This window comes from Polistes canadensis, unplaced genomic scaffold (genome assembly GCF_001313835.1).
Source record: "Polistes canadensis isolate GaletaPanama2010 unplaced genomic scaffold, ASM131383v1 scaffold_177, whole genome shotgun sequence".
Taxonomy (NCBI): Eukaryota; Metazoa; Arthropoda; class Insecta; order Hymenoptera; family Vespidae; genus Polistes; species Polistes canadensis.
Window position 1 is genome coordinate 177,258 of NW_014569724.1, and position 25,873 is coordinate 203,130.

General features: G+C 37.5%; 1 protein-coding gene across 11 annotated transcripts in view; it reads left to right on the forward strand.

Annotated features, from left to right (window-relative positions):
* The window catches only part of LOC106789318 (collagen alpha chain CG42342), a 115,265-nt gene that overhangs the window by 66,945 nt on the left and 22,447 nt on the right, over nt 1-25,873 (forward strand). For 6 of the 11 annotated variants that reach the window (XM_014753423.1, XM_014753420.1, XM_014753417.1 and 3 more), the window contains exons 2-9: nt 10,978-11,066; nt 12,295-12,330; nt 14,372-14,407; nt 16,460-16,531; nt 18,282-18,368; nt 19,523-19,576; nt 23,367-23,546; nt 25,322-25,427. In XM_014753423.1, coding sequence (XP_014608909.1) covers nt 10,978-11,066; nt 12,295-12,330; nt 14,372-14,407; nt 16,460-16,531; nt 18,282-18,368; nt 19,523-19,576; nt 23,367-23,546; nt 25,322-25,427 — 660 coding nt within the window. The remainder of the gene's footprint in view (nt 1-10,977; nt 11,067-12,294; nt 12,331-14,371; nt 14,408-16,459; nt 16,532-18,281; nt 18,369-19,522; nt 19,577-23,366; nt 23,547-25,321; nt 25,428-25,873) is intronic. The other 5 variants (XM_014753418.1, XM_014753421.1, XM_014753424.1 and 2 more) reach the window with 5 other exon arrangements.

Sequence of the window (25,873 nt, forward strand, 5' to 3'; positions counted from 1 at the left end):
ACCGGTCGGTCCCACGTTAACTCGCCTTCCGTTGGTCGTTGTAAACCGCAAGTAAGAGAAAGAGACAGATAGTTGGATAGATAGAGAGAGAGAGAGAGAGAGACAAAGATAGGGGAACCGAAGCTTAGCTACATCCTCTTTTCTCGCACACAATGCCAAACCACAGGCAGGCGGCGGTCTACGTGTGGATATTCCATCGACTTGCTTCTCGTGGTCGCCTTACCGCATGCATCGTCTCTCTCTCTCTCCCCGTTCCTCCTATTTCTCCTCACACACACACACACACACTATCTCGGTCTTCGTAATAAACGCATCCACCACTACCACCAGCATCCATGCATTCGTCGGACTCCTCTCTAAAACTCGAGAAACCGAGACGAAACTCTGGTCAGACGCATAAATATTGTCTCTTCTTCTTCTTGGGTCCTTTCACCTTACCAGCCCACCCCCTCATACTTCCTTCGTCACACTCTTTCACTCTCTTATTCTTTCCGTCTTCTTCGTCTCTATTACTGTCTCTCTCTTTTGCGTCGCACCCATTCGTGAATTCCTCTTCTCGACATGTAACTTCACACCTCGTATCATTCATACCTCTCACTCTGTTCGTTCCACTCACCATAATCTCATACTCTTCCATCTTCCATTCCACATGTATTTCCCTCTAACTCTTTCCGTCTCTTTCTTTCTACATAATGATTACCATCTTTGTCGATTTAGAGTCTTCGTCCCACCTCTTTTCCTTCTTCGTTTGCTTCCATTTACTTTTATTTTTCTTCTTTTTATATTTTTACTTCGTTTTCTTCTTATTTTTCTTGTTCTTCTAGTGGTTCTACTTGTGGTGCTATCGTCTCGGCTTTAACGACCGAGAGAAACGATCTGTTTCCAAGTGGGACGCGTCTAATTGGGCCGTGTAACATTAAGTGGGACCGGCAAATGTTCAAAGAGTTTCACGTGGCTCATGGAGGAGGAGAAAAATAAGGCCTCTTCTTTCACCAAATGGAACACCGAAAGGAATGAAGAAAAAATTGTTATATTCCATGAAATAAGAAACAAAAAAAGAGAGGGGAAGAAGTAAAAGAAACGAAAGAATGAAAAGAGAGATGATAAAATCCGATGTGCCAAAAGAATGCATAGCCTTGTTGTTATTGCATCCAGTACGAAAACGATAATGCGATCCGTTATGGTAGTTTTCAACCCCCCTTGAAGCTTTTTGAATTCGTTCAGTCGGAGCAAACAGGTCGAATTCGAACGTCGTCGTCCTCGTCGTCGTGACAACGGGATTCCTTTATTTTTTATTCCATCCTTTTCGGTTTTTCATAAAAAGAAGAAATAAAAAGGATACGTTTTTCTAGTACGACCATAAGGACGAGACGAATGCATAATATTTTCTTACCTAGTTCTATTGTATTCTTGGAAATAATGAAAAAAATTTGTGTATATATGTGCGCGTGTTTGTGTATGTTTGTGGGAGAAAGGGAGAGAGATGGTAAAGGTGATGCAGGTTTAGTTAAAGCTACATCTTCCTTAAAGAAATCGCCTCGTTTTGTAAAAAAAAGGGAAAAAAAAAGGAAAAAGAAAATGCCGTCTACTACTTCTTCTTCTTCTTCTCTACCTTAGCAGGGAAAATGGCAAATGCTAAAAAGCTTTTACCGAGATTAGAAGTTTATGAATTTGCAGGTTGTATGTAACATCCCATGGCATTTCTTTGCTAAAACATTTTCACCTAAGTATTACGGGAGAAGAAAAGCTTTAGTCCGATGTTAAAAGATGTAAAAAAAATATCAGCAAAATAAAGATAGAGAATCTTTTCTAATTATAAATTATTCAAAATAAATACATTTTTGATGCGGAATCTATAGTAGAAATGCTTGGAACGTTAGTATGTATAACACACATACATACATACATACGTATCATACGTGGAATGTTCACGTAATACCTCTCGGCATGTAATATCGACAAGAAGATAAGAGCTACTAATTAGTCTATGGTTTGTAGTAAATTCTGAGCAAGTAGAAAAGCTACTAATAAACGAAACAACGTTTCAACCATTTATGATATATATATCTTTAACCATGTTTCACATTTACCTACGTAATATCGTATGTTTTATAATGAAAAAGTTAAAAAGGGATAAGAAAAAGAAAAAAGAAAAAAAAATGTCCTTCTTCCACGTATAAGACGAACGAAACGCGTAAATTTGCGTATAATCGAAAATTCACGAGGCGTGGGATAACGAGTTCATTGTCGTCGAGTGCGTAAATCTGAAGAAGAAGGAGAAAAAAAAAAAATGAAATTTAGATTGCCCGAGATCTTTTATAGGAAGTTAAGGAAGAGAAGGAGATAGAAGTTTCACGTAGACGTGGGCGAGGAAAAGGAACGTGGGCGCCCCATTCTGGTATTCCGTTATTAGGGTTCGGCCTTTGAGAAAAAACAGGGAAGGGACTGGATGAGTAAACGTAGTATCTCTCTCTCGCTCTTTGAAAGTACGGTAAACGACTACGAACCCAAGGGTTGTCGACGTCGTTGTCGGGCACGAGTCCAAGTTCTTCGTATACCTGAAAATTACCCAACCAATATGATAACTCGACCACTTATGTCTTTTGCCGGACCATTACGGCCCATTGTGCCGACATTACAATCTTTCTACTTCTACTTTATCCATCTTTATTTCTACTGGTACCTGCACTAATAGTAACACTAATATTATTTACTATATTTTGCATTAAATTATTTATTATATTTTTTCAAACGTCAGGATTATTTTTAACTGGAGATATATTATAACGCGTTTCTCATTGTTGAACTTGTTAAACTTTGCGAAACGATTAAAACAAATTTTGACGAGATTTTCTTGGTTCAAAGGTACAGTTTGAGTTTCCTTCACCCCTCTTGAACATTTATTTTCTCGTTTAATTTTTGATTACTTGACTGTACTCTTTTCCTTACACTTTTTTCGCTGATTATTATTAAACGTTGCTATCAGTTATTATTACAATATTATTATTAAATAGATTTATCTTATCACATTGTATAACTAGTTAAAATTCCACAATTTAACCCCCCCACAAACTCATTAGGATAAATAATGAATAAGACAGCTACTTCTTGAAGAAATGAATAAAAATCTTTCCACTGTCATATTTTCTTTGGTAAATAGAGACTGACGATAAGAAAAAAAAACATTACGTGAATATTTGAAGTAAAAAAAAGAAGGAAACAAGTTACGAAAAGTAAAGGGACTGACTGAGAAGTAAAAAAAACATAAGTAGAAGGGAATATCTTGGTGTCTCGGGTTTCAGACGAATGGCGTCTAGGAAAGGAAACCAGAGCGAAACAATTGGAAAGGAGGGAACAGATAATAGGAGAAAAGGGAGGAAGACGAAGCTGCAACGTCTTCTCATTGTACCTCACCGCGTGCGGTCCTCGTATTCTTGCAAACCTCCTGCTGAGCAGGCAGCAGACTGCTGGTCCTCTCCACCTTCCCCTATGGTTTAGAATCAAACCAGAAGGCCTGGAATTCGTTTCTCGTATTATAACTTATACCTTATATTATATAAGTTTGTTGCCGTAGAAACAGCAGCACCACCACCACCGGCAGAGCAAACTTTAAACTTAACCGACAATGTTGGTAACGGCTTTTTCTTCTTATTATTATTATTTTTCTTTAGGGTGGTCCTACCGATTCTTTCATCTTTTCTTTTATTATCAAGATTATCTCAATCCAACTATTCGTAATAACGTTTTGGTTATACTAATTTCTTATATTAAAGTTTAACCAAAAGTTCGTGCGTTTATTGTGTTATAAAACCGCGTGATGGATCACGTGGAGCATCAAAATTATTTTCTATTATTATAAAGGATAATAATCGTCTATAGTATTTCTCGATTTCAATTTATTCCGAATTTTCTTTTCTTTTTTTATCATCATTATTATTACTATTATAACGATTATTTTTTCTTAGGATAACACTTTTGGCTGTATAAAAGAAAATAATAAAAGATATAAAATTATCGGATATTTTTATCCAATTCGATCATCTCCGATCGAAGATAGTTGACTCGGGATATGAAGAAAAAAGAAAAAAATCAAAATCGGTATCGGTTAATACGAAAAACGAGAGACATCGTATTACTTTCTATTTCCATATCGAAGGGAGTATGACAGAGGTTACAAAAAGGGAATAAAAAATAAGCAGAATGTTCGAAAAAGGAGGTGGGGGGGGGGAAGTTCCGATCAATCGGGATAAGCTTCAGCTAAACCGCTCCCCCCTCACCCCCGCCTACATGGTGATTCGTAAAATCTCGTTAGATTTCATCGCCGTCACGTAACGTTATTTTCTCCATTCGGCACGCGCGTCCCTGACCCGCGTTCTAATTTGAAAAATCCGATCTAAATTTTATAGCTGAAAGATAAAAGGAAAAAAAAAGAAAGAGAGAAAGCGATCGAACCTATATCTCTACGCCATTGGTTTTAAAGAAGGAGAGTATGGGAGAAGAGTATCCTATCGATACGAACGAACGAACGGAGCAAGCAAGCAAGCAGCCCTCTCTTTTACTTATTTGCTTCCTCTTGCGATTGCGTGGAAATCGAGAATGGTACCGGACCACACGCGCATCCGGTGAACGCATTAAACCTCCCGCGACACAAATTCCACGAGTGAAATCTTTTAGCAATGGCAGGAAGGCGCATCGGTTAAAATGAACGACCAGAAAGGAAAGCAGTGTCGCGCGAGAAGACTCGTTCGTTCCGCATCCGATAAAGGCTGCTAATGGTCGTGTTTACGTTGACTGCTACGAGTAGTATCTACCGTGTGATGCTGCTGTTGCTGCTGCTGCTAACCAACAGTCTTCCCCTCGCCCTTCCGGTCCCGTCTATTCATTCACGCTTCAATTACGTTAATCCCTGTTTCTCCTAGTCTTTGTCTCACCTACTTTGAACATACATTAGCAAACGGTAGCAACGAGATCACCACCACGATCACAGTTATAACCTGTAAGAGAGATCGTCTACGCCTCTTCCTTTTCTCGCCGACACATACCCGGAGGTCTCCCTCATCCACGGAACACACTGGTATTCATCCTGCGGACGACAAGTATGATTTAAAGGGGAAAAGACCTACTGGCGCGAGCTACTACTACTACTACTACTACTACTCGTAGAAGAAATATGAGATATTGAAAAGGAAAAAAGAAACAGAAAGAAAAAAGAAAATATATATAAGGAAAGACAAAAATCCAAATAAATCTTAAATTCTCTATTAGATCTATTCGCGCGATTATAAATGATCGCGATTCTAATCAATCGATCGATCGATCGATACTTAATCATCGGCTAAATAATTTCAAATTGTTATTTGATTATTCTCAACAACTACAAATTGAATTTCATAAATTTTTTATGAGAGACGGATAAGATTTAAGACGTTTGACTGACATGTACGATATAGCCCAAGTATAAAATACTTGAAAATTATTCTAAGAAAAATAACAAGTAGAGGAGGACACACGCGTATGTTTGAATTTCTTTAACGATCTCGTCGTGGTTGGTCCTTTGAAATAATGGACAAGCTTTAATATATTTTCGTCCATGAAATACGTTGTTGATGGGTTCGTGTCGAACAATCATAGTAATTGATGTCACTGGAATCTGATATTTCTGGAGATCAGTTAAAGTTGAAATAAAATTAGAGAAGGAGGAGAAAGATGAAAAAGAAGAGAATAAGCGAGCACGCGAGCAAGTCATGTGAAGATGAGGAGTGTCCTTTATATATATAGAGAGAAAGAGAGGATGCCGGAGTCAGGGGAGTACCGATTATGTATCTCAATCATGGCAAACTACCGGGGCGGGAATCGAAGAGGCTGCACGTTCTGGCCCGCGGCCGCGACATGTGAGGTCCCCACCGACCTGTCTACCCGTCTTCTTATATTCCTTTTACCTCCCAACTTCTTTCACGATAAACAGTGTCTCTCATTCATCCGTTAAAAACCTTAACTTCAATTATCGTCGATTTCAAAACTTACTATCCTTGTCAAAATGTTCAATTACTTTTTGCTTTTTTTCTTTTTTTCTTGGATACTTTCTCACTCGCTTACTCACACACTCTCTCTCTCTCTCTCTCTCTCTCTCTCTCTCTCTCTCTCTCTCTCACTCTCTCTCTTTCTTTCTCGTTGATGCTATAAAAAGCTTGCATTGGTGGATAAAAAAAGCTTGGAGACTTTGTTGAACGCGTGATTAATGATGGCCAACTGTTCTTGCTGCTGTCGCCCGAGCTCAGAGTATGAGGGAGAAAGAGAGAACGAACATGTAATATGTATGCGCTCGAATTAACTTTTAAAGGGAAACTATGTGAGTTTGATCTTACCTATTCCCCTCATCCTACCACCACCACTTCCTAAAGATAAATGATCGACGAGGAAGAAGACGAGGAGGAGGGAACCTTCTTCTTCTTCTTGCTAAAAAAAATTAGGTATATAGAAATCGATGATGAAATCAATGATAAAACCGATCGGGAATGAAATGGAGCGAATCAAAAGTGTTAATGGTTTTCTCGTACCAAATGATGTTTCGTTAAGTTAAAACGTATTCACGCGATGCGGTAATTATACGTTGGAAAAAGATAACTGGCGATAACTCGAATGCGTTTATTACACGTGACGGGGTTCCCTTTCTTTTTCTTTTATTTACTTGTATTTATATAAATTGCATTAAAGGACCAAGATTTAAATGGTTATGGGGGAAGGGGGACACTCGGAAATAACGAGCTTTTACATTGGAGTGTATTTATCCGTGCGTTTATATCTCGAGTCGAGCGTTAATTAGAACTTACGTTCTATACGTGAGAGTGTTGTTGGGGAAAAAAAAAAAAAAAAAAAAAAAAAAAAGAAAGAAAAAGAAAAGAATTATCGTCAATGATTAGGTTTGGAAAAACTGAACGTATCCGAATGGAAATATCGTTGCCGAACGAATGAAATTAGCTTGTCCACAGGGATTTTTGTCTTTCATTTACAATTGCTCAAATGGATTTTACGTATGTACGACACGTGGTTGTAGAAGAGAAAAAGAAAGTAAAAAAAAAAAAAAAAGAAAGAATCAACGACGAAACGAATATCAAAGTACCTCTTATCTCTCGTAGCAGTGAAAATCGTTTAAAAACGAGCAGCACGTAGACGTAGAGATGAGATCGCATCATCGTGATCGCAGGAGTCAGCCAGCTATGGAAGATCGCAAAAGCGGAGCAAAAGAGGCTTAATCACACGGAAGTAACACACAACGCCGCCACTAGTAGTAGTAGTAGTCGTAGTTTCGCTCGTTCGCGTGCTTTCTCTATTCGGCAATGTCTATTTTGTAAACAAAAAGGTTCTCTCGCACGCGAAAAGTGGCATGGAGTCAGCCGGTCTCGGAACTTTGCCAAAACGTCGCGTTGATCTCGTTCCAATCCGTGCATGAGATATCCACGAGGTTTGACCGAGCCTTTGTTTCTATCTTTCTCTCTCATAAGTATGTTTAAACCAGAGAAACAGAGAGAGAGAGAGAGAGAGAGAGAGAGAGAGAGAGAGAGAGAAAGAGAAACTCGAGTTTTATTGTATCTCGCATCAAACGTGTATATTTCGGTCTTGTCTAGACTCCTCGTCCTTCTACACCCCCGTTCCATTTCAACTTTATACTCTTCTATCGTTCTTTTTTTCTTTTCTCTCTCTCTCTTTCTCTCTCTCTCTCTCTCTCTCTCTCTCTCTCTCTCTCTCTCTCTTTCTATCTATCTATCTATCTTTATCTCTCGTGTTAAAATTTGTTATACCCGATGGAGATGGCAAACGAGGCGACAAGAAAATTCTATTCCTTCCTCGTTTCCCACCCACTTTCTTTTTCGCACGCTTTCAAATTCTGATTTTTATATACTGACAATATAAGCGTGATCATTTTGTTAACTGCGGGGATATACTACTTGGAAATAGAGAATTTCAGTAGGAGTAATACGCTCGGGCGGAATGAAAAGGACGATCGAAATCATTCGCTTGTTTCACGCAACTTTCCTCGTTATTCCCAGTATTTCTCGACGAGTACGCTTTAGCTGAGTGAAAGAAAAAGAGATAGAGGGAGAGAGAGAGAGAGAGAAAGGAGAGACCCTAGTACATTTTCTCCGAGTGGTACTGTACGTTTGGAAGCCGGCTATACAAGGCTCCAGGCTTTTTGAACAAAAGTAAACGCTCCAAGGGCTTTTCTCTATCTCTCGATACAAAGTACTTTAGTTTAAAACTTAAGAAATTTTCAACGATCTCTCATTTCTAATATCTTAATTAAATTACTTTCGTATTATTTTAAAATATGAAAAACATCTGAGAACGAGTTTGTCTATCATAATTCTCATTTGAATAATAAAAACACGAAACGTGATTTATCGATAGCAACGAAAAATATATTTTACTTACCTATGGATAAAACGATATAACAAACAACCGTTCGTGTTATTTGAATTATTTCCGATATCTCATTTAAATCAAATTCAATATAATGCGTAGCATTTAAAAAAATTCTCGATCATATGGTTCGCATCTGAATAGACAAGACAAGAACGATGATGACTTAACGCTTGCTTTGAAAAACAGATCTGCTTGTACGTGGGTGGTGGTTAAGGGGTTAAAGGAAAGGGGGAAGATAATCGTTATGACAGGAGATAGAGGATGGTTTTTCTATTCTTGAGTCTGGAGGATCGTGTTCGACCAGATGCCTTCCCTCTCGATCACCTACGATAATCCAGGAAGGGACAAATGCTTCGCACATGAATACACCATTTGTGTGCTCACAGAGTGTTCCGCGTTTCTCACTTCTTCTCTTCCTCCTCCTCCTCCTCCTCCTCCTCTTACCCTTCCGATCTTACCATCCTACTCTTGCTCGTATCTACGCTCAGCTTATTTTCTTTTGGATGTCGTCGAGTTGACCATGCCCTAGTAGCACTCATGTCGGTATACATTAAGTACACGGCAGCTGTCGCTGACAAGTGCTAAGCTACAGCAAAAGGATCGGCACTGCAATGCTGCACTGCACTGCCCTGCCCTGCACTGCACTGCACTGCACTGCACTGCACTGCACGCCATGCTACGGCACGACACGACACGTACGCGTTATTTCCACACGCGAATTTGTATTGCCAACCCGTCCTAGATCACCAACAACAACACATGCTAAGGTCAAACGTAATTTTCTTCAAGAGGGTTTTCTTACCCTTTCATATCCCCAACACACCCCTCTCGACATCCATCCCAACCCCTTCCTCCTTCCCAGCTTGATTAAAATCAACTACGGCTGGTAAGTTGCATATACGACAACTTCTTCTCCTCTAACACACGCCATTTCAATTAATTTTCTAATTCAATCTAGAGAAGGACACTACCGTTTTAGAATCTCATTATTACGCGTGCGTGACAACCGACGAAAGGCCAGTTTAATTATAGGGGCTGATTTATTTTGATTGAAACAAAAAAAAAGGACAAAAAAGAAAAACGAAAAAATAATAATAAAAGGAAGAAAGACGAATAAATATATATATAGATCGCCATAAACGAATACTATCTATGTACGTAAAAGGGAAACGAAAAGGAAGATATATACCATGTTTCCTCTCGTCACGTGCGTTATTCTGATTTCCGGCTCGGGACAAGCGACTCGTTTAAAGTCGGGGGATTCCCCCCTCTCTCCCTCCTTCTCTCAGGGGATAATTCAATCGAGATTTATTCCCAGCTTGTTCTCGGGACTGGTCAGGAACAGAGGACGCAAAGCACTCTTGACTACGACGAATACAACAGAAAGAGAAAGAGAGAGAGAGAGAGAGAGAGAGAGAGAGAGAGAGAGAGAGAAAGAACAGAAGAGATGAGAGAACGGTATTCGGACATTTGAACAGGCCCGGGAGCTTCTCTCTCTCTCTCTTTTTTTTTTCTTTTATTTTCCGTTTATCGCTGGCGGCAATATTCTGACGGGGTGACGTCATATCCTCCAAAGAGAGAGGGACCCACCATCGCAAAATCGAAATCAACCCAAACTCCTCTCTCTCCCTCCCGCTCCTTCCTCCTCCTCCTCCTCCTCCTCCTTCTCCCTTCGTTCTTTTCTTTTTTCGTCACTCGAACGAGTGAGTACGTACGAGGGCACACACAACCAAAGCCATTTTTCGTGATTCGATTGATAATAAGTGAGCTTTATGAATCACATTTGATGTGTGCTTGCTTTTTTTCTTTCTTTTTTATCACGTTCCTTCTCCTCCATTTACGTTATTGATTTGTAAGAAAAGAGAGAGAGAGAAGAGAGATCTGTGGTATCAATCGTTCGTAGTTCTTTCAATTTTGGAGATGGACGAACGTGATATCCTCGCTATCTCGCAGAAAATGTCTATTTGAACGGGATCTCTCTCTCTCTTTCTTTCTCCGAGTTCGCCAGCCACTTGGAAAATGAAATGAAGAATTTTTCGAATGCGCTATAGCGCAATTCTTTGATAAACGAAAAAGAAACAAAAATTAGTCGGAGAGTAGAGAGAGAGAGAGAGATGAGAAGAAAAGTCATATTTGAAATGAAATAATTAGTTAAATGATTTTTCTTTTTACTGCATTACGATAGAAGAGTACTCACCGTTATAAAGCGATTCGAATTTGTCTCTCTCCTATACGAAATAACAATATATTTCTTCTTCCAATATTTTATTCGTAATATCTTGTATAGTACTACGAGGATTCGCGTTAATAGGTTAACAAATAATTGCAAATATCTCGAAAAAAGTTGTAGAAAATTCGTGTTATACGGGATGGTGGTTAAAAGTATAATTGTAAATACCAAAATAGTAGACTTTTTTAGCAGGGAATAAATTTATGAAACGATCGTAGATAATAATAATAATAATAATAATATCTGTTGAATGATAAAGGCACAGGAATTCAATAGAATCGAATGGAAGATATTAAGAGAGGACGCCTTTGGTTTGTGTGTTTCAGGTCCACCGGGGAAACCAGGTCCACCGGGAGAACCAGGGAAAAAAGGGAAGAAGGGCAAAAAGGGAGATCCCGGAGAGCCCGGGCCGCCGGTGAGTAGTGCACTCGATCCAAAGCGATCGACTACCACCACCAACCCCTTGCCACTCGAAAAGCACGTTTCGTTCCTGTACCACCCCCTTTTCATCGGCACTACCTTTCCCCCGAGCCTATATCGTAGCGCACCAATACACACGCACCCGTAGAAAAGAGTTGTATCTGCAAATGTCCGAGCATGACATAGTACAGTAGCTAACGGTATACACGAGCCATTCTTGATCGCGTGAACGAAGAAGAGGAGGAAGAGGAGGAGGAGGAGGAGGAGGAAGAAGAAGAGACGAGCATTCTCTTCTCCATCCGTTTCGCCATTTCTTCTCCACTCTTTCGTATAAATCAAGAGATACCGGTTATTTACCAGGTAAAATAGGGATCCTCCTTTTCAACGTTAAGCACCGACCAATGTATAGAACCGCTTAACTTAAACAAAAATATAACTCATCTTCGATCTTTTCCTTTTTGTTTTTTTATACAACAGACGTTGACAAATCCTCCTACTTACGATAAGTATTTTCTTCTTCTGTCGCTGCTCTAAAACGAAATAAAACAAAAAAAAAACGAAAGAAAGAAACGTTTCAATCGGTAAATTCGGCGGGCAGTTATCGCAGTTTTGAAGGTTTCAGGATCAGACGGAGACGAGTCGTCGGCAGCCAATTTGTGGCTTTGAACACGATCATTATTTTTTGATCCAGAATTGTTGCAGCGACACACCAACCCTATCGCGATTCTTTTCGAAAAACAAAACGAATACTCTCTCTCTTTTTATTTCTATCTTTATTTCTCTATTTATCTCTCTTTGTTCTCTTCGAGTTGTGGTACTCGCCACTGGATCCAAGATCCTGTGGTCACAGGGCCACGTCGAGGTATACAACGCGTGTCGCCCATTGGCCGCACGTTTGCACGCTGCGGGAATATCTAATTGGCCGGAATAATTATCGGTTTGCTCCTTAACGGTGTACGTACTTACGGTGTTTTAGTTTTTTTTTTCGTTCCTTTCTTTCTCCATCTCGTTCTTTTTATTTTACTTTCTCTCTCTCTCTCTCTCTCTCTCTCTCTCTCTCTCATGCTATCTTTTTCTCTTCTATTTTCCATACGATCCACACGACGATAGGATCACGATCACGACTCGTGGGCACGGAACAAACGCTTTTGCATGAGCGCGAAAGTACCTAATCCCTTTCCCCTAGTAAACGAGTTTTTAATTTGTTATACCCCTTCTTACAGGGTGTGGCCGGGACGCCGGGCAAGAACGGTTTTCCGGTATATTATTTTTTATTTTCTTTCCATTCCTCTTTCTATCTCATTCTCTCTCTATCTGTCTCTCGTCGCTCGTTATATCAAGCTCTCCATCTATCTATCTCTTTCTCTTTTTCTATTCGCATCGTTTATGTGATTGCAATCATCAAATTCTATCGTTTATCACGCTGCGATTCTTTTCTTCAGCTTCGATCCATTGAACCACCCCCCTCCCTGCTCAGCTTTATTTTCCTCATCGAACGACCCTCTTTTTTTCATTTCGTTTCTTTTTTTTTTTTATTTATTTCTTTTTTTTCTCTCTCTCTTTCTATATATATTGTTACCGTCAAAGCCAGAAATCAGGCATTACTAGTAATTCCTCGGCATTACTATGAATGTAAAGAGCCTTTAGACGAAAGGGTTTACAGAAACTTTTCAAAGAAATGTCGGAGAATGCAATGCTATAAATTGTACAACTTTGCTATTTCTTTAAAAAGTTTTGGTAAATATTTTTTATACTAAAAGAGTGAGTAGATTTTAATGAAATTTATATTAAATTAAAGTACACTCTTTTGTCTATGCGTAGAATACTATATCGAGCTATAAATTTAGCATGTAAAGTTCAGAAAATGTCAGAAAATGCAATGCTGTAAATTGTACATCTTTGCAATTTCTTTGAAAAGTTTCTCCAAATATTTTTTATACTTACAGCAAGCGGATCTTTAATTTAATATAAAAATCATTAAAATCCATTTGCTAAAAGTAAAAAAAATATTTATCAAAAGTTTTTAAAGAAATAGCAAAGTTGTACAATTTATAGCATTGCAATCTCTGATATTTCTTTGAAAAGTCTCTGTAAACCCTTCGTCTGAAGGCTCTTTACATTTATATTAATACCGAGGAATTACTAGTAATGCCTGATTTCTGGCTTTAACGGTAACATATATATCTTTTTCTTTTTTTCTTTTGTTCATATTTTTTTCAAAGCAGTCTCATTACACAGAGCCCAAATAAGTTTCGCCTATATGCGACAATCTGTCGTATGGTCTCCAAATACGTTGGCTCGTTTGTAAAATTGGCAGCGGAAGTGTAATTCACGCATAGCTTGTTGTAGGTGTCCAATACTAGGTTATCCTGTGCTCTCTGTTGGACACACCATCATCATAATTGATATCGCTATCTACGATGATAATATATTGAACGTTGATGCTGCTACTACTACTACTCGATATTATTACGAATCGATCAATAAACCAAACGGTTCGCGAATGTTATATCAATCATAACGCATTTGTTGGCAGAGAGAACAAAAAATAAATAATATATATTGAATCGAACGATCATCTTTTTAATTTTATTATCATCATCGAACTTTGTTTGATTTCAAATATTATTATATAACGACGTTTTCCTTTTTTTATACGACAATCGTTAAAATCATTTTCGTACGTATATTAAAAATAACGTCTCGTTAATGCTCGTTAATATTTTCATTCGCTGTTTTTCATCCCCTCTTTTAGTAGAAAAATATTGGAACGATCATAATCGTCAATAACTGAAAATTGATAAACGCGAGAAGCATAAAGCCGAGAAATAATGCCGATAATAACAGAACACGATGAATGACGTAACGGCATCGTCATTCGAGCTAGCTAGCTGGCTAGTCGGCCATGACTTGCGCTGCCAATATTTGAATTTTACGTGAAAGGACACGTTTAAATGAAATATCAACGATGGGAACATTGAATTTAACAGCCGTCGTATTTGGATACGCAGTATGATTATTATCGTCTCATACATACCTCTCAATGGTGCCTCTATCTCTGTCGCGTTTGCTCATCCTACTTGCATATATACGTGTATGCATGTGTGTACGCGTGTACATGTATATATACATATATATATTTACATGCATACATGTATATACGTTTGTATAAATCTATACATATACGCCAAGGAATGATTTTATCTTCAAGGCTAAGCCTAAGCCCACTCGAATTTTCACTTTCCTTCGTTCGTCGTTCAAATTGTTGTAAGATCATTATTAATAAGTATCTTCTTTCAGGGACCAATCGGTTTGGACGGACCTAAAGGAGATCCGGTAAGTTTATCAACACCTACCAGATTCTTCGACGATTCACACAATATCTATTTTTCTAATCTACGTGAAAAAATATTGAACAAAATCGCAATTCGGATAATTCGAAAATATTGCCAACAGAAAATTACGATAATACGTAATCCGACTTTAGTAAAACGAATTTGGTTTGTTCAAAAATATTTCATGCAAATAAATTTTGTACTACAATAATATATCCGCACGATTTTTTTTTACATTAAATGTTAAGTAATATTGACTGATAGAAATTTGTTTGTTTGTCCTGACACGGAAAATCCAATTTGTATGTCATTCGGACACCTCTGTCTGCGTGATCGAAGATATATCGTAACAAACAAAATGCAACAGGTACCGAAGGATCGAGTAAATTTCATTAAACGTCGATCACTCCTCCATCCCTCCCACCCTCCCTCTTCTTCTCGTTCCGTCCGAGAAACAAAAAATAAAAGAAAGAAAAAATACAAAACGATGCGCGAAAGGACATGCTCGACGTTGTTGACAGCTACCACCGCTGCCGACAATCTGACGTGCATTTGTCCCCCTTCCTGCCCCCTGGTATATGTGTGTGTGTATGATGTAGCCAGCAGCAGCAGCACTGCTAAGCAATAGAAAGAGACGTATCACGCTCGTTGTTGTCGTCGTCGTCATCGTCGTCGTCGGGGCCATTTTCGAAGTGCGAATTTATCAGAGATAAATCTGTTATACGAGTGACGTCATGTGTCCACCTTCTCTCTCTCTCTTTTTTTTTTTTCAAAGAACAAATCGCAAATTTTCAATGGGGAAACACTAGAATATCCTGTCTTTATTGGTTTTTATTTAAACAAAAAAAAAACCGTATAGTAGGAAACGTTATTAACGTTGCATACAAGAAAATAAAAAGAAAATTTAATTTCTCTTTCGTTGGTAAAAAGTTTATTGTATTTTCTCCCCCGATAAAAAACAATTCCGATTGATTGATTTAAAGCAAAAAAAAAAAGAAATGGGGGAAAGAAAATGAACAAACAAAAAAATGCAACGGCGAGAGTGAGAGAGAAAGAAGGTTCACGTGTTTCTATTGCAAATAACAAACCCAGATAATATACATGCATACATGTTGTTTCCATGCAACCATGCTTTAACCCAAGAGACATAAGAGAGAGAGAGAGAGAGAGAGAGAGAGAGAGATGATACAAACGTGTGATCAAATTTCGTTCTCACCAAATGGTGAGAAGGGTGTCGTACCAATCCTAAATTTGCGAATGTGTATTCTCGTGCATACGTATATATGGGATAGAGAATAGCTAGGAAAAAGATCGTTTATGGGCTATTTCTTTATGTATTACGTATCTATCTATCTTATTCTCTTATTGAGCAACGAAGATACCAAATATCGTCGTTTCCGACCCGTATAACCAGACGGAAATTGGAGAGACGAGTGCATCGCAAATATTCCTAGATATTTGTCTTCTGGATGGACAAAGGAGAAGAAGAAAAAGAGGAAGAGAAGGAGAATGAGAACTTTGATCGACTGACTCGAAGGTGTACCTCTTTGCTTGTCTCTTTCTTTCTCTCTCTCTCGTTACATACATACGCCCGCGGGCTGACTGACCATGCAAACTATGGATTGTATACTTAGGTGCTTACCCCACCCTCCTGAAAAACCCACCAACCTTTCCCCCCCTCTCTCTACCTAAAAGAAGAATCGACCAAGTTATTATCAGAAAATTCTACCAATTTATCTTTCGAGAAACATTTTATCATATGCAGTTCCCATTGGTAGAAAATTCGATTACCTTTTTTTCATATATTATATGTATACATAAAACCCACGATGAAAACCTATTTTACGTTTACTTACATTTTTTTTCTTTTTTTTTTTTTCATATTTCGCGGATAAAATTTCAACGTTAGAAAGTTATTATCTCGAAAAGGGCAATTTTCTCTAGAAACGTTTTGTGTGTATGTGTGTGTGCGTGTGCGCGTTATGTGCGAACTTAACTTAAACGCTATTTCTTTTAATTATCTCTATTCACGTATACCGTTGTTCACTTGCAGGGTCGACCCGGTGAGAAAGGGCAGAAAGGAGAACTTGGAAGCCCTGGTTTCGATGTCTTCTCAGCAGTAAAGGTACCTTACAAAACTACGTAAATTTGTGTCTCTCTTTCTACATGCACACGAATATATATATAGGATGTAAGAACGTGCGTATATACAGGATTTATATATAACAACGACACCCCAAGGATTTGGCACACGGAAGAAGGGTTTTAACGTGAAAATGTATCGCTTTCTACGCTCTTGTCGCTCGTTTCCTGCCCTTTAGAGACCGATCTGCTAAATTCTCATTCGCGTTACCTACGTACGTTCGTTCGTTCGTTCGTATGTACGTACATTCCTTCCTTCCTTCCTTCCTTCTTAGCGTAAAGCTACGTTGTATTCACCTGGGAGTTACAAGGTACCACTGTGAACTTGTGAAAACCTCCGTTAAAGTATTCAAAGAGGTAAAATACGTTACGTGTAACGCGAGTTAAGCGATACATCTTTTCACGTTGAAAAATATCCTTCCCGTATATATAAAGGATTTTTAAAATAATTTTCTTTTAATTAAATAATTTCCTCTATCTTTTTTTAATTTTATCAAAAAGAAAAAAATATTCTCAAACGTTTTTACAGTGTCTAGATGGATAAAGAAATAATAAAACGAAATAACATTAATCTATTTTTCATATCGAGCGTACTAATTTTTTACTTTCGTATTTTTTCATATGTCAGAGAAGAATAGTAGCAGTTTTTTTGTTTGAAAAATCGATTTATAACAAGATACACTAGTGACACTTGTCAAATTCCATATTATTGTATTATATATTTAAACAACGATCGTTACGAGCCTCGTACGAGAGAATATTATTGGATAATATTATATATATATATATATATATATATATATATATATATATATATATATCCAACTGTGTTTGTTGTATAAAAGATAAAGAAAATTAATAGCCATAGTTATCAAGAGAACAAGAGGTCTCGCGTAAACGACTAGTCGTAAAATCGCAATCGGCAAAATTTATTCCCTCTATCTTTATCTCTCTCTCTCTCTCTCTCTCTCTCTCTCTCTCTCTCTCTCTCTCTCTCCCCTCTCTCTTTCATACCGTTATGAAATTCAACAAAATAGAAGAGTAGAACGTAATCGAAAATAAGTTGAGTAAATTGGCCCGATACTCAATATTTTACCATTCCTCTCACAATACTCGTATCGATCGTTGTTTAAAACATTAATCGTCGCTTCGTCGATTATACAAAATAACGCATTTACGTTCTATCATTGTTTCTTCATCATCATCATCATCATCATCATCATCATCATCATCATCATCATGATGTTTCTCTTCTTCTTCTTCTATATTTTACTTTGATCTTTGCCTATCGTTCTATTACTCTATCTTATGTTACGAAACATATTATTTTAACGCATTGCAAACGAAGTCGAAACATTGAAGCTAAATAATTTAGTAATTTGCGTGAAATATTTTTCAATGAATTATACACATTCATTGTTGATCGAACCACTATTACTATCATTCCAAAAAATCCTTCATTTATAAACGTCAATTTATCAATTACGTGATATCGTTACAACGGTCGATAATTATGATAATCTGTAAAAGAAAAAATACGAGAAGGATATATCTTTTTGTTCGTTCGCAATGTGTTAAACGTGGACGAAGCGGCTTAATTATTATTAAATAAATAAATAAATGAGAAAAAAAAAAAGAAAATAAAATCCGAATGAAGAAACAGTCTAGATGTAGACTGACGAAATGTAGATTTGACAAATAAAATAAAACATCTTTCCTTCTCCCACCTACGGGTCAATGCACAGGGATTGGGGTTAAAGAGGTCGGTGACGACCCTCCGTGGCGGGACACTAGGATATGCGGAAATCGTCGCTCTGAAGGTAACCGGCCTCTTCCGTAAGCTGACACGTGCTGCGAGTGTCGCTTTCTTCAGGACCTCTTCTATCTCTCTCTCTCATACACCTACATCTACACACACACACACACACACATTCTTTTTCTCGTCGTCGCTACTTTTCCTTTTTCTCTTTTACTCCAACATATCACGCAACAACTCTTTCTTTTCTTCCGAATATCTTTTCGTTTTCTTCATTTTTTATTTCTATCTTTTCTATTTTTTCGTTTCTATCTCATTTCACAACATCACGAATCACCATCACTATTACTACCACCACCACCTACAACACCACCACCACTATCACCACCGCCATAAAAAAAATGTTATTTTGTTGACGAAGCCATAATTATTCCCATCCGATTAATTCTTCTCGTATATTATTTATTTAGACGTGTTGCCTATCTCATCTTACGGTGCTTTCGGTGTAGCGTATTCTTCTTCGTTGGTTTTATATGCTTAGAAAATACAAAGATGAATTGAATCGATCTTAATTTTATTCTAGAAAAAAGAAAAGAAAAAAAGAAAAAAAAATCTAAATTCTAATCGTCAAATCATTTTAAATGCGATCTTTATTTTTATTCCTACGAATATTATTATGATTATGATTATGATTATGATTATGATGATTATTATTACTATTATTATTATTTTATCGTAATAAAATAATTTCGATCGAATCGCAAGACAATCATCTTTGGATTTTCTATTATACTTTGGTTTTTTGTTTATTTTTGGTAATGGTGTTCCTTCTTTTTTTTTTCTTTTCTTGTTTAAAATTTAAGTTACAGTATTTAGGTATATACCTGGGCATGCCGCGGATTTGGAGCGAGAAATGAAAACCTGTGATATTATATCCCGCAAATAAAATGTAGCTACCATTGTTATTATAACCCTCTCTCTCCCCCTTCCCGAATTGCCTTTTAACTTAAACTTCCTCAACAATCCTAAATTTTCCCATTTCCCTTACTCTCCGATCTCTCAGATGGTGGAGATCGATGGACAAAAAAAAACTACCACGATCTAACACGTTTGAAGATCTTTTTCTCCCATGCCCGTCCACCACCATCACCACCGCCACCATTAAGTTTTGCCGTTCAGTAGCGATTTGGTTTTTACCCGTAGTTGACGTACTTCTAGGGACTACAGGAGCAGGGGCACAATATATCGGCGCAAACCATCATACAACTGAAAGTAAGTGCGCCTGCTCTTCTTTTTTTATTATCCATGTTCCTCTCCCACCCACTCCTAATCCCTATACACCCTTTCCATATCCAATTTTCTTTTCTTTAAAAAGACCAAAATAAAATTCCTTCAAATTCGTTCGACTTTTCGATAATACGCGTGTTTTCTACGATTGACATTGCAAAAGAAATGAAATTGATCATAAGTGTTGACTCCAATTTAAGAAAATATCTATATATAATATATATCTTGTATATATCTTTTCTAAGTTATCGGAAAATTCTTATCTGATGATAAAGGCCTATATGATGTATCTTAAAATATCAAGGAAAGCCAGAGAAGAACTTTTATGCACTTTTCTAGTCAACGCTATTTTATCTTCTATCATGTCGGAACCTTTTACGGTTATATGTATATATATATATATGTGTGTATCTACCTCGCGTAACGTGCCTCTATCTTTATCTTTCTTTTTCTTTCTGCTCGTCGTCGAATAAATTTACTTTAAACGCGTTGAACGTCGCCCGTGGTGAAAGAGAGAAAAAGGAAAAAAAAAAAAAAAAGGAAAAAAAAATAAGAGGAAATTTTATTTCGTTGTGAAAATATAAAAGGGAGAAGAAACCGCGTTTCGTGAGCTCGAAAAGTCGAACGAAATGAGTATAGAGTACGGAGGGGAAAAAAAAAACAAAAAGAAAGAAAGAAAAAAACCTTGGTCTTGAGTCTTTCACTCGGTGAAAAAATTATGCTAATTATTTACGGACTAATACAACTTAACGTTACTACCGCGCGCATTCATTTTTATTTTTTAATATTACCTTTTGAAGCTCGTTTTTAACCGGTGGAAAATAACCATAAACACGTTCAAAAAATCGTTCTATTCTCTCTCTCTCTCTCTCTCTCTCTCTCTCTTTTTATAGTGAATATTAGAAAAAGAAAAGAAATCTTATCCACCTTGGTATCACCTTCTCAAATTGTGTTTTCTATTCGATACAAAGTAAAAGAAACCAATCTTTCTATTTCTCTTTCCGTTTCACCCTTTATTTTCTTTCTATCTCTTACACATTTTTTTCTTTCTTTATTTTTCTTACTTTCTCTTTTTCTCTGTCACTTTCTATCTCTTTCTCTCAATCACTATTATATGTCATTTCCCTTCCCACCATTTTTTTTCTTGCATGTCTCGACGTTTAGACACGATGGTTCACTTAAAATCAAACGCAATCGTATGAACGAACGTGTTTGCATATCGCATGAATACGTTTACGATAGGTAGTTTACATTATCCTTTAAATTTCCTCCGGCTACTTGCATGTATACTTGTATGCATATGGATATGTACGTTGTACATGTATGTATATTTGTATGTATGCACTGATGTATATGTTTATATATTCTTGAAATGATTGCAACGCAACGGTTTGTGTATATTTAGCGAATGTAAAATAGCGTAACCTGTGCTTAGAAATGCATGTTTCTTTTGGTAATGTTACTTTGCGAATTACTCGTAGAAAAAAAAGGCTATCACTCTCTTTATCTCCATTTCGCTGTCCTCCATTTGCTTTTTCTTTCGTTTCAAAATAAAAAGAAAAAGAAATTGAAGACGAAGACGAAGACGAAGACGAAGACGAAGACGAAAAAGAATAAAAAGAAACGAACGTTCGTAGAAAATATTCCCGAGGTAAACGTAAATAAACTTCGGAATTATTTTATACTTTATAAAATAAACAAAAGATGGATAGCCGAGAGGGAGGAATGGGGGTGAAAGGGTTGAAGTAACTACCCCAGGAACGAGTATTTTTGCTCATTAACAAAATCACTCTCTGGAGATAGTAATGTTTTCCGTGGGATAATCTCAACGGTGGGGAAAAATAGCTGGAACAAGGTTTCTTTTAAAAATTCATTGTCTATACTTTTACATATCTCGTAATCAAACATTTTTATAATATTTCTCCTTTATGTTTTTTTTTTTTTTAACCGATACGAATATTAATCTACCGTATTTGTCGGATTAACTCGTCGAGGAATATTAACGAAAGTTCGTTTAATTATTTTAGCATTGCACGAAAATGTATGTGTGCGCAATCGTCGATGTCATTTTGCACGCGCACGGTTATCGGTTTTTGTCCTTTTCATTATTTTCTTTTTCTTTCTATTACTCATTTTTTCTTTTTCTTTTTTTTTTCTTACACTTAATTTTTTTCGTTCAATCGGCTACTCGTTCGACACCTGCGAACTATCGAATGAAGTATATTTTCCAAGGGCAATGGAAGCATCGCAACCATCACCATCACCATCACCACCACTTCCACTATCGTCACAACTACTATCGAAAACTACAAGCATAATCATAATCAGGCAAACGCGCATGCCGTATTTTCCGTGCGTGGAACTCGACTCTCTTGTCCTATGTATCACGGATCCCCCCCCCTCGTCTCCCCATAGATCTAATAGCAGACACACCCATAATCGAACACATATACACACACGTAACCATAGACACAAGGATACACATATTCATGTGGGAAGCTATCTCTCCTACGATAGATATCGGGGGTGATCCATCCTCGTTTCCTCGGCCACCGGTATGTTGTATTTGACATACGTACATGTACCATAGCGTGCCCATGCCCACATTATCATCGCGTATCCTCGTGTATATCGTCGTCTTTCACGTCTACTCTCGTTATAGGACCCAGTATCCGTAACCGTTCGTAATTCTTTCTCTCTCTCTTTTTATTTTTATTTTTCTATACACACAATCTTGTCTATAAGAGATTGAAATTTTTCATTCTATATTTTTATCTATGTCGGGAGACTACCAACATATATATAATATTTTTATTATTACCATCCTGAACGATATTTAATATCCACGCTCGATCGAATATGTCGCGGCAGGATTTAATCGATCCTTTTCGTCGATCGCAAACTCGATTAATTCACGATCGGTTTCGTCCGGTATATAACATACCTTCCTTCCTTCTTTTCTTCTTTTTTTTTTTTCTTCTTCTTCTTTTTCTTCCTTTCATCATTTTGTATTATTTTCTTTCTCCATGGGATTTTAATTACACGCCGAACGCGCTTTATATTTATTATATATAGAAGACCGTCGCCGTTCACTCGCGCATCAGTTAATTACCGGTTATACCCCTCTCTCTCTCTCTCTCTCTCTCTCTCTCTCTCTCTCTCTCTCTCTCTCTGCATTTTTTTCGCCGTAGGAGATCTCCCATTTGACTCTCAGGTAACACATTTGAAATGATCTATAATAAAAGAGAGAGAGAGAGAGAGAGAGAGAGAGAAATAAAGAAATAGTTTCAGTCGGTCCTTTTTATTAATTAGACGGGGGGAACAACTCAACGTCAGAGTGATACACTTGGGAACGCACGGATTGATTTCCACGCACGGGTTTTTCTTCCAGATTTTTTCTTTATTTTTGTTGTATCTTTCCTTCTTTTTTTTTTCTTTTTTTTTTCTCGATCCAATACACGAGGAACACGTCCATTTTCTATTTCTCTCTCCTCCCAACCGCTCACTTATCTTCTCTTTTTCTCTCACTCACTCATTCACTCACTCTTTCTACTTTTCTTGTCTACTTCTTCTTTTTCTTTTTCTTTTTCTTTCTTTCTTTCTTTCTTTCTTTACGGTCAACCCTACTATACCCATAACACCTCCTCCCTTTGGTCCCTTTTCCGGTTCCATCCATCCGTGGCACAAAACCAACGAGCAACGAGAGACACTCCTTGTCGAGGGCTCTCGAATAAGAGGAAAACCGTAACGACGTAACGCTCTTGGGACGTAACAGGGTGAACCAGGAGAACCTGGGCCACCGGGTCCACCAGGTCCACCAGGATCGGAGGGTCTCCCAGGACACGAAGGAAGACAAGGGATTCCTGGTGAGGTTGGGTCCCCGGGTGAAAAGGGTGCACCTGGACCGATCGGTCCTATCGGTCCACCCGGTATTCCAGGACTTTCCGGTCCAAAGGTAAACTTATTCGATTTTTTCTTTTCTCTCTTTTTATTTTTTCATTTATTTATTACTTCATCATACGATTTATACTAAATTAGAATGAATTCGTTAGTCTATCAAATGAACGAATCCTATCCACCGTTCGGGAACCTGATATTTATTTATATTGACGTTTTGGAATATCGATTATCGTTACATCTCGATATATACCTTACTCTACCATCTTCTACTCTCAGTTAATCCTCTTTAATGGCTTTATTCATTTATCTTTACAATCTTGACGATCCTGATCCTCCTCCTCCTCCTCCTCCTCCTCTCTTTCTCATATTTTTTTCTTTCGTAGATGAGCACCACAATCTCTGTTTGCCTCGGATAATTTCTATCCGATAATTCGTGTATGGAACAATTTTTCTTTTTTTCTTTTATATAACAATTGTGGCAAATCTTTTCTCGAACGATCGTACACAATTATACACATCGAAGTTTCTAAATAAATCTATTACTACCTACTATTGTGTAACGTATTAAAACCTTTTCAATTAAATTTCAATCATTATTCCATGCTATCGCGTATTATTACATTTGAAGAAAATGATTCCCCTTGATATTTATCAAACGTTAGAAAATGAGAACGTTAATTCGCGGTAAGAATTTTTACAAGCTTATGCTAGAAGGAGGATAGACATGGTTGCACGGCGAATAAGAGTCGAAAACTCACACGTTCCCAAAACTATCAACTATTCAGGATCGCGAAGTGTTTACTCGCGAGAGTTTACCCCGGAAATATTTGACTTTCGAAGTCAACCGCGTTCGCGTTTCTCCTCTCACTTGCCACATCGAAACGCATCGAAGATATATCGTCCGGAAAATGCACGGCGGCTCGACTTATACGACGGCGAGAAGAATAAATGCATATTTCATAACTTTTAAATTTACATTCTCGGATATTTTTTTAGGGACACAGATAGAAAATGGCATAAATAAAACCCACCCCTTTCCCCTATCTTTCCTACTATCGTTTATTCCCATCCGCACATATTTTTCCAACCATTCTTTTTTTTCTTTTTCATCTTTGATGCAACCAAATACTTTTAAGAGTTATCGAAATAAATTTACTTAAGAAAGGTATAACATTTTTTTGTCGATAGTATAATAATATAACGATCGTAATTCACGCGTGTACGTATCCGTTTCTCTCCGTAGCCTTGGCTATACGAGATATCTCGGGGAAAATAAATAATAAATAAAAGTAAGAAAAGAAAACATTATATACGTACCCACGCGCGTATAGATGGAGGAAAACATGCAACTCGGAAAGGCATCTCACTCTGGTTAACGATTTACTTCCGTGATAGATTTTACTTCGATACTCGATACTTCTTAAAACGTGTCCTTCCGTATTATATTCCGACTAACGGAACGTACAAACACAACGACGAACGCAACAAACATTTATGCACGAAACGCACGTGTATATTTCGCTCCGGGAGATCTATCGGTACGATTGCATTAACTAAATCCCAATATCGTCGGATTAATCGTCAAATTTATTTTCATTGTTCTAAATTATCGTACAAATCCTACAAATTATTATCCCGTATTACCGCGCACGTTGCTCGCGCTCGTATATAATTTTATCTGGCAAAGAAGAAAAAATCGGGGGAAAAAAAGAAGAAAAAAAAACACAAAAAATATAGGCAATTAGAAAATCAATCGATAAAGCTTGCTTGTGTGTGTCGGTACGATACGAAACGTGAAACACCTAAATTGCAGATTGATTTATTCAACAGGGTGACAAGGGAGATAAAGGTGAACGTGGGATGACGACTGCGTTGAACGGAGATCAATTTCCAACCGGAATATTGGAAGGTCCTCCTGGTCCACCTGGACCACCTGGTAAGCCCCAATAATCGCATCGAATCTAATTTATTTTGATTTCAAATAATTAACTATCGCGCGAGTTATAATGGTTGTTGCTGGGAGTCTGATAGAACGATCTCTAAACCTTTCTCTCTCTCTCTCTCTTTCTCTCTCACTCTTTTTCGTTCGTTCGACTCTTAATCTTTAGCTCTGTCTCTTTTTAACATTTTAGATGATTGGACTGGAAGTAGTTTATATTAGATGCAAGTTAATTTATTATATAGTCTATCTCTGTTTCTCTTATTACACGCTACCAGCATTTCTATATACGTTATTAATCTGAAATTATATCTAACGATCCCCTGTATAATAGAAATCTCTTTAGACCAATTTTTCAACAAAACTCGCAAAACGAAGAACGAAGTCAAGCAAAAGTATATACGGCGAGAAATGTTTCACAGAGTGGGCGGAACTAAAACGTA